Raw genomic sequence first — 9,591 nt, 5'->3', positions numbered from 1 at the left:
GATTGGTTAGTTCACTCGTACACACGATTGGTTAGTTCACTCGTACACACGATTGGTTAGTGCGCTCGTACACACGATTGGTTAGTTCGCTCGTTTACACGATTGGTTAGGTCACTCGTACACACGATTGATAAGTTCACTCGTACACACGATTGGTTAGTTCACTCATACACACGATTAGTTAGTTCACTCGTACACACGATTGGTTAGTTCACTCGTACACACGATTGGTTAGTTTACTCGTACACACGATTGGTAAGTTCACTCGTTCAGACGATTGGTTAGTTCACTCGTATACACGATTGTTTGTTCACTCGTACACACGATTGGTAAGTTCACTCGTACACACGATTGGTTAGTGTGCTCGTACACAAGATCGGTTAGTTCGCTCGTTTACACGATTGGTTAGTTCACTCTTACACAAGATTGGTTAGTTCACTCGTACACACGATTGGTTAGTTCACTCGTTTACACGATTGGTTAGTTCACTCATACACAAGATTGGTTAGTTTACTCGTACACACTATTGGTTAGTGCGCTCGTACACAGGATTGGTTAGTTCGCTCGTTTACACGATTGGTTAGTTCACTCATACACACGATTGGTTAGTTCACTCGTTTACACGATTGGTTAGTTCACTCGTATACACGATTGGTTAGTTCACTCGTACACACGATTGGTTATTTTACTCGTACACACGATTGGTTAGTTCACTCGTATACACGATTGGTTAGTTCCCTCGTACACACGATTGGTTAGTTCCCTCGTACACACGATTGGAAAGCTGTGAATGGTTGACCCTACGCAACATTTCATATGTTGACACCGTAGCACAATGCGAAAACGTGTAAATCATGAAAATTTGACCCTTTACACCGCAAAACGGAATGTGAATTGCATCTGCATTAGTGCATGTATCTCGAGAAATACGTGTGATTTATAATATTTCGTTTGGAAGCGGAAAAAAAAACGTTTTTAACTTGACACCATCCAGATGATGAAACCACCAGCACTTCAACATCTCAGCAGTTAAATTAGCTGATTATTATTTGATTACGATCTGGAATGTAGGCGAGAGATCAGCTAATCTAATTACAAAATTAACATGCATACTGGTTCGGGAACTTAATATTTATTTTTCCGGGGAGAATAATGAAAAACTCGTTACGTTTTAGTGTGATATTTTTAATTATGCGTTATTATAAGTCATAACACTCGGAGCGCTTTTAGATACAGGACAGACCTCATATGTACACCCTACTCAGTTGAACAGTGGAATTACCGTTATAAGATAGAGTTATTAGTGACTTGATACTCCCTTCATATGTAACACCTAACCTTAAGTAACGTTCACTGTATAATTTAAAACGACCGTCAAACATTCATTTGTTCAACAATAGTCTAAAGAATATTTCGATTTCGTCTTTTGTTCGACTTAGCCTCACACATATAATAATTTTAATTATCTTTAATGTTAATAATAGATGAACATTCGAATAAATCACTAAATATCGAACATATATTTTGTCATGCGGAATAATATCAAGCTGACAACACTACAGGGATATAGTCAACGCTTACGTGTCATACTTAAACAAATGATTGTCAATAATTACCAATTTAACGAGGCGAGTATTACAGGTTATATATAAATAATATATACTGATTTGTAGCATACTTCATAACTGCTACTATTTAATAGTTCTAGTTCTCTTAGCTCGCTGAAAACATACGGGAAAATCGCACCTCTAGTACAAATAGAATTTCAAAAAGTCTTCAGAGAAATTTGGATATAGGTACACACGGGTTGACTGTGAAATGCAGATATTTGATGTGATTATGGGCCTCGGGGAGGGAGCACTGGCATTAACAGGGCAGAGTAAAAGTTAATTAAAATCGTCAGTGTTCCTTACACTCTCATGCTGGTTACTTCAGCGCATCATTTACCAATCCTAATCGATTCCCCAAGTTTCTAAACCAGAGATCTTCATCAATCGTAAAATGTAATATGTGACCCTGTAGAAAATTCTAATGTAATCTTTAGCCCTGCTCTTCCTAGTAAAACACCTCTAAAGGGACGGTTAATAAAATTCTCCAATTTTAAAGGTGGTTTCTACTCTTGGTTCAGGATTTTTCGAATCTAATGTAATTTCATTCGGTATCTACAGAAAAACTTGATTAGGTTATGCAGAGAGTGCCGATTATTGGACGGTGATTCACGATCGAAAGGTCAAGAGGGCCGGTCACGTGACGCACGTGTGACGCACGTTATCGCAGCAGACGACCCTTGGGTACGCTACCTTCCTCTCAGCAAATTGTTTTAAATTAGTTTTTTTGTTCAATGTTTGAAATGGAGGAGATATTACAAATTGAAAAATATCACATGACCCGACATTGCAACATATTAATGTAATTAATGCTTAATTAGAATAACAAGGTTTTTAGAGATTCATAATAAAATGTCTTCCGTATTTTGACAATTTGTTTATTCAATGTTGACGCTTAGTTTCTTATGTACAAAGAAGCGTATCTGCCTTCAAACATTTTTTAATATCAAAACCTGCTTGATGCATGCTAAATATGTTTCAGAAATTTTGTATGTTGATATAAAAATACAATCAAATCCATGTATTTTCTCGTGGAATAGCTTAGCTTCGTGCGTTAACCCCCTGGAAAATAATCCTGAGACAGATAGATCTTAAAATGGCGTATATTCATTTTTCGCTTGGGTGGGGCTTCTAGTCCCGCTCCTAAATAAATCCACTCCGAGCAGGGGAGGGGCTAGCTACGTCCCTGACGTCCATTATAGTATCGACAATATATTAGGGAACTCATATTTTCATTGACCTTGAAGAAACAGACAAACTTTGACATTGAGTCGAGAGTGTGGAACCTACATCAAGTATTCTGTCTTTGCGTATTGCAGAGTTATCATCTCTTGTGAGCAGGTACTGATTGTTACGTCATTGATTTGTGTGAGAAAATTACGTCGATTTCTCAAAAATTGATGACGTTACACTCCCAAACACATTAGGTAACAATCAATACCCGCTCACAAGAGAAGATAACTCTGCAATACGCAAAGACGGAGAATGTACTCCAAGAATGAGGCATTTAAAGAAACGTATCTGAAAAACTAATTTGAGTTCAATTGATATAATGAACGAATACAATCCGTTATGCAATAAGTAATAAGTGCTATTATATAACAGTTACAATATTGTAATTATGATTGGTTAAGTGGTTTTTTTAACAATCAATGCAATAGATGACGTCATAGGCGTCAAGATGGCGGAATCACAGATTTGTCGATGACGTGTAAAATACTAATTGAACAGCTTGTTCAGATTGTTTTTGAATCTGTCATCATGTTAAAAAGAACTGCCCTTGTTGACATGTATTTTGCATGAAGCGCATCACTGGTAAAGTTTCTGATTTTTTCTATACATTGTGTTGTGGTCTCCTCTGGAAAAACGGTTGGTACATTTGTATGTGGATGTACTGCCAACGCATGAAAGCCATCTTGTCATTTCGATTAAATGTTACTTTCGATTTTAGTTGTCGCCGACCTGACCCCGTATACAATAGAAAATGTAGTGCACACAAACGTGTATAACCCCAAAAAATGTACGGGTTTATTAAACATCAATGTTTTCGATATTTCATAGACTTTTTATGCGAATCTATAAACCGCATGTTAATCAATTGTGTGCGAGACGAAATTATAAATGTTGAAGATGTGTCATCGTTTAATAACTAAGGAAGTGAAATGGTTCATTATTCGTAGATACTTAACGTGCAATTTTACCAAACACTGACGACATACAGATGATCCCTTTCCACTTTTTCCGTACAAGCCTTCCTTCTCAAATACCTTTATTTCCGAATGAAGGGTGATACAGCTTTCGCTTCAATCGGGAACCGGCGGCACTTTCCGTAAACGAGAAAAGATGCGTTTACGGAAAGTGCCGACGGTTCCCGATTGCTTTCGCTTGTGTAGTAGTGTCATTATTTGTCAATAATGCTTTTAATATATTTGTGGTATTTAGCTAACCGCGTTCGTATGTAATGGAAATCAGCCTTCCGTGTAGTTTTGTACTTAACGCATTGCGGCAAAACTCTTAGCGCGCGCGGAAATAGCACGTGTAAATGCGAGTAAGGTACGGGGCGGATGTGATGTAATGTGTTGTAAACCTGTTTGCCCAGTACGTATTGTCTATAAATAGTTTTCCTAGTGTTGAATGTTGGGTAGTTTACCTGGCGCACTGGTCACTTTGAACAAAGCGGCCAGAGCGAACACAGCTTTATACTTGCACCTATACTTACAGTCCCTTACCTAGCCAGCATAGAAAATGAAAAATGTAGAGGGCACTAGAACCAAAAACACTAAACTGTTCACTGAACGAGTCAGACTGAGGACTCGGCGGACTTTCTTCCGATAAAACCCTCTTCACATTGAAGAGGGTTTTTTACAAGTAATAAATTAACTATAAGAAAAGAACCCATGAGTTGTCATATATCCATTCAGGCAAAGACGACAATTATTATTCGAAAAAAATATGCATTCCGTTTGCTCTGTATATTATATGAGCCAAGTAGCGGTTGGGGAATCAAAAACGCAGTGGGAAACCTATAATGCTATATCAGTTCTGCCGAAAGAAGGAGGGCGAACGAGTGAACAGAAAGGGGCGCCATATTAGAATGTGTATTAACTTTTTTTAATACGTGCTAAGCACAATGAAATCAACTGTCAACGGATCAAATCTAAATGAGGTGGAGATTACCATTTGAACCCAACTCTTATGGGATCTCGTGAAGAAATTCCAGTATGTTCCATTTTTATCATGGTTCCTTTTGCCACGTACAATGCAGCTTGGTACGAAAAACAATTTGCCGGATTTACCGGCGACCAGGTCAAAGGGGGATAACTGCATATATATAGTTTTAATTTCAAAGACCCTATACTGTTTCCAATGTTTACATTTGACTTTTTGATCGTTTGACATGATTTAAGTGAGTTACAGGAAAACTGATTTGAGCACATAGTCCATGCTTGAGCATGAGAACGGTTTCTTGAATACGGAGCCAAATGGCGCTTGTGCCGTGTTCAAATTTTAGTATAATTCTAAGGTACACATATCCTGTCGCTATTAGTCCCGAATTCGATTCCTACTAGAATCACTCACTACCGCTTGTCCAGGGTTCGACTCATAACAGAAGACATGTTGGTACCATACATATTGTCACCAACGTGTAACCGCTTGCACTTTTTAGGTAAAAGACAAAAGCATGACGTCATGATCGGTAAAATAGAGATACCCACTTGTGACGTCACATACCAGTTGCTAAGCTGCTTAGCAATCGGCGAAGGCGGATATGATCAGTTTCTCCCCTGATATTTACTACTTTTGTTTAAATCTTCGATTACCACAATGAATATCAAGTTATTCTTGATATTTGTGGTAATGATGTGCGCCATGCATCAAGGGCCTGCTGTATATCGGAACCTTACGTGGTAAGTTTGGATCAGACAAGGTAGGATGAGATCTTAGATGTTATTCTTTGACTTGACATTACGTAAAGACCTCACGTCAATAACTTAATCAAGTTTGGAAATAGTTAATCTTAAGTTTGTAATTTTACCTCTGTAGCGTGGAGCTCGAGCCAGGATATGCCAAAAGATTGTTTCATTATTTCAACGCTGGAGAAATTGAGAAAGTCTGTCCAACGGTTGCCGATCTGACATGGGTAAGGATTACATATTTGTTATTTTGATGACTGTTATGAAAACGTCAACACTTTTTTTACTAATAATAAAGTAAGATTAGGTTTGAGATGATGCTTATCTGATTCTCCTTCTCACAGTTATAACACCTATTGTAGTGATTTTCAGCACTGTCAATGTGAACATTCTATCGAAGATACATATCACTTCGTTTTTGATTTGTTATAATGAATTAAACTCTCCCGACTTGCAGCCACTACTTTACGGTATTAATGAATTGTCCTATCAAGAAAACATCCTAATAGCTAAACAGACGCAGCAATTTATTCTAGGTACTAACAGATTTTGGAGTATACTTTCTTGCACTCCTTCATGTTTACCAACTAAATCTCTCTCTCTCTCTCTCTCTCTCTCTCTCTCTCTCTTCTCTCTCTCTCTCTCTCTCTCTCTCTCTCTCTCTCTCTTTCAATTAAAACCAAAGTAAATATATATGATATATGTCATCTTGAAAATTTGTATTGATATGTTGTAGGGAAATGTCTTAATATAAGTTGTTAAACTTGTGTCCACCTCCCATTGTATATAATTTACAATAAAATATGTTTAATATGATTTAGCTGTGTGTATTTCGCAATTTTTATCACCCGCCGGCTATGCTTTCATTGCGTCCAGTTGGCACAAAAACGGTTTTCTTCTCCGTAGTCGGTATCTTAATGAATTTGCGGGTCTGGAACATTGAATGGTTGTATTATAGTACAATTTCAACAAAACAATTATGGTTTAACTTTTTTAGCGAATTGGGAATGAGATATTCTGTAATCTGCTGTGTGTGCTTCTAACTCTGCTGTTGTGCCATGCGCCGTCGGTCGGAAAAGTCGTCAAAGAGAAATGGTCAGCCGCCGTGTCAATGTTCCAAGAATGGAGAGCTCGTAAGTAACCAGCGAAAGTTAAAATATTAAATAAAGCAACAGTTTTCAGTTCTAGTGTTCTGTTTACCTTTTAATTGAGATGTTTTCGAAAATTAATGTACCTTTCTATGAACCTAATGTTGTAAAACTACCCTAACGCGCCACCTTCCGGATGATACACGTGTTTGCTAGCTTGGAAACCATTTTAGTATCATGTATACCTGTGTTCTCAGACCAATGTTCTGATTAACTATTACAGCGAATTGTTTGGTAACGTACAGTGTTATAGTGAAATTAACAGGCTCTTTGATAATCTTTTAAGTACGGGAACCACTTTCTAGCAGCCTTGTAATTAGATTTGGGTGTCTCGGAAACCAGTCAGAAAGCTATGTCAGTCCCCGATTCCGTTCTGATAAATCTCAGGATGCATAGAAAGTAATGTTTTGTGTGTCGAAAACGTAAACCTTGGATTTCGGAAATTTGTAGTAACAAAAATATCTGTTTGTGCAGGTCCTTCCATCTGCCGTCACTGCGGTACTTTCCCGTGTCAGGTTAAAAGGAGAACCTTGTGGAAGCCCACCGGATCTTGTAAGAAAGACAAGGCGAATTTTGCAAAAAGGTCAAACGCCATGATGTTGTTTTACTATGGACTAGAGTTGTCCGTGGTACTGACCAAAGAGCTGCCATGGAATGACCTGCACTGGGAGAGGAAGTTCGTCCAGCATTTTGAGGAGGAGCATATGGTATTGTTTCCATTGTGCATCCAGCGTCAGATCAACTACTGGTACCCTGTCCCTCGCTAGGTATGTACTCTGCCTCTCAACAGGTACTATGTGTCCCTTGCGTAGTTCGTGTTATATCCTTGTCTAGGTACTCTGTCCTGTCCCTCGCTAGGTATGTACTCTGCCTCTCAACAGGAACTATGTGTCCCTTGCGTAGTTCGTGTTATATCCTTGTCTAGGTACTCTGTCCCTAGCTAAGTTGGTGTTATATCCTTATCTAGGAACTCTGTCCCTTGGTAAGTTGGTGTTATATCCTTATCTAGGTACTCTGTCCCTTGCTAAGTTGGTGTTATATCCTTATCTAGGTACTCTGTCCCTTGCTAAGTTGGTGTTATATCCTTATCTAGGTACTCTGTCCCTTGCTAAGTTGGTGTTATATCCTTATCTAGGTACTCTGTCCCTTGCTAAGTTGGTGTTATATCCTTATCTAGGTACTCTGTCCCTTGCTAAGTTGGTGTTATATCCTTATCTAGGTACTCTGTCCCTTGCTAAGTTGGTGTTATATCCTTATCTAGGTACTCTGTCCCTTGCTAAGTTGGTGTTATATCCTTATCTAGGTACTCTGTCCCTTGCTAAGTTGGTGTTATATCCTTATCTAGGTACTCTGTCCCTTGCTAAGTTGGTGTTATATCCTTATCTAGGTACTCTGTCCCTTGCTAAGTTGGTGTTATATCCTTATCTAGGTACTCTGTCCCTTGCTAAGTTGGTGTTATATCCTTATCTAGGTACTCTGTCCCTTGCTAAGTTGGTGTTATATCCTTATCTAGGTACTCTGTCCCTTGCTAAGTTGGTGTTATATCCTTATCTAGGTACTCTGTCCCTTGCTAAGTTGGTGTTATATCCTTATCTAGGTACTCTGTCCCTTGCTAAGTTGGTGTTATATCCTTATCTAGGTACTCTGTCCCTTGCTAAGTTGGTGTTATATCCTTATCTAGGTACTCTGTCCCTTGCTAAGTTGGTGTTATATCCTTATCTAGGTACTCTGTCCCTTGCTAAGTTGGTGTTATATCCTTATCTAGGTACTCTGTCCCTTGCTAAGTTGGTGTTATATCCTTATCTAGGTACTCTGTCCCTTGCTAAGTTGGTGTTATATCCTTATCTAGGTACTCTGTCCCTTGCTAAGTTGGTGTTATATCCTTATCTAGGTACTCTGTCCCTTGCTAAGTTGGTGTTATATCCTTATCTAGGTACTCTGTCCATTGCTAAGTTGGTGTCATATCCTTATCTAGGTACTCTGTCTCTTACTAAGTTAGTACTGCATCCCTCCCTATGTAATTTGTCCCTCGCTAGGAACACTGTCATTCACTAGCTCTTATGTTCCTTGCTAGGAACAGTACTCTTTCTCTCTATGTACTCTGTTCCTTGCTAGATTGGTGCTATGTCCCTCGCTAGGACTGTCACTCAATCGGTGCTATGTCCTTTGCTAGGTAGGTATACCTCTCTATAGGTACTATGTCCCTCACTCGGTAGGTACTATATCCCTCTCTAGGTAAAATGTCCTGGCTAGGTCGGTATTTTGTTCTTCACTATGTACTCATTTCTCGCTATAGGTTGGTTACCTTTTCTTCGCTAGGTACGTTCCTCCTTAAAAATAAAAACATAAGGATATATTTTTTTGATTTTGATTAATCATTTTAATGCAAATATTTTAAATTAATTTCCCTTATGTCCATACTACACTACATGACAACATATTCTGCATTGGAGAACGGACAGATTGTGCATTAAGTTTACATGAAATTTTATAATTTATTTTATCTATTTATTTCATTGCAGAGTCGTTACGTCGTTCAAAGGGAAGAATGAGGATGACAGTCGGTGATGGAATAGAAGTTTGAGGATTGACGTCACAGCCTCGATTTGGCTGTCGTAGGGGTTTTGTCACGATAAGTTCCAAAAGGAATGTTTTTTGACCAGTGATACAGTGTGTTTATATTGTTTCTTATATTAATTAAAATGTCAAGGTGAAGCTTTGTGGATGCAGATTGTTAGTGAGCTTATGAAAAACTTTTGAACAGTGTTGTTGACAAGCAGTGGTCCAATTTATAAATTTTCGTTCATTATTAGATTGGTCAATTGCAAACTTGTTTCAATTGAATTGCCAACATGCAAAGTTCTGTCAATTTTGTACTGGTCAGTTTTGCTTTTGTGTACTTTGTGTAGTAACAATCATGTA

At 38.3% G+C, this 9,591-nt stretch overlaps 1 protein-coding gene across 1 annotated transcript; it reads left to right on the top strand.

Annotated features, from left to right (window-relative positions):
• The first annotated feature begins 5,361 nt into the window (after positions 1-5,361).
• On the top strand, positions 5,362-9,591 carry LOC110446723. The gene is made up of 5 exons (XM_021492003.1): positions 5,362-5,515; positions 5,652-5,748; positions 6,519-6,654; positions 7,144-7,436; positions 9,192-9,591. Exons 1-4 carry the CDS (start codon positions 5,433-5,435, stop codon positions 7,434-7,436), a joined length of 609 nt encoding a protein of 202 aa, XP_021347678.1. The 5' UTR covers positions 5,362-5,432; the 3' UTR covers positions 9,192-9,591.

The sequence above is a fragment of the Mizuhopecten yessoensis genome, unplaced genomic scaffold (assembly GCF_002113885.1).
Source record: "Mizuhopecten yessoensis strain PY_sf001 unplaced genomic scaffold, ASM211388v2 scaffold2957, whole genome shotgun sequence".
In the NCBI taxonomy this organism is placed as follows: domain Eukaryota; kingdom Metazoa; phylum Mollusca; class Bivalvia; order Pectinida; family Pectinidae; genus Mizuhopecten; species Mizuhopecten yessoensis.
Note: the sequence above shows the minus strand (reverse complement) of the source record. Positions and strands in the feature narration are given on the sequence as shown.

Bases quoted from the DNA above. Each gene is read 5' to 3' on its own strand.
- LOC110446723 (XM_021492003.1), top strand. From the start codon at position 5,433: ATGAATATCAAGTTATTCTTGATATTTGTGGTAATGATGTGCGCCATG. The intron at 5,516-5,651 runs GTAAGTTTGGAT...TTACCTCTGTAG, and splicing joins GTATATCGGAACCTTACGTG to CGTGGAGCTCGAGCCAGGAT. The intron at 5,749-6,518 runs GTAAGGATTACA...TAACTTTTTTAG, and splicing joins CGGTTGCCGATCTGACATGG to CGAATTGGGAATGAGATATT.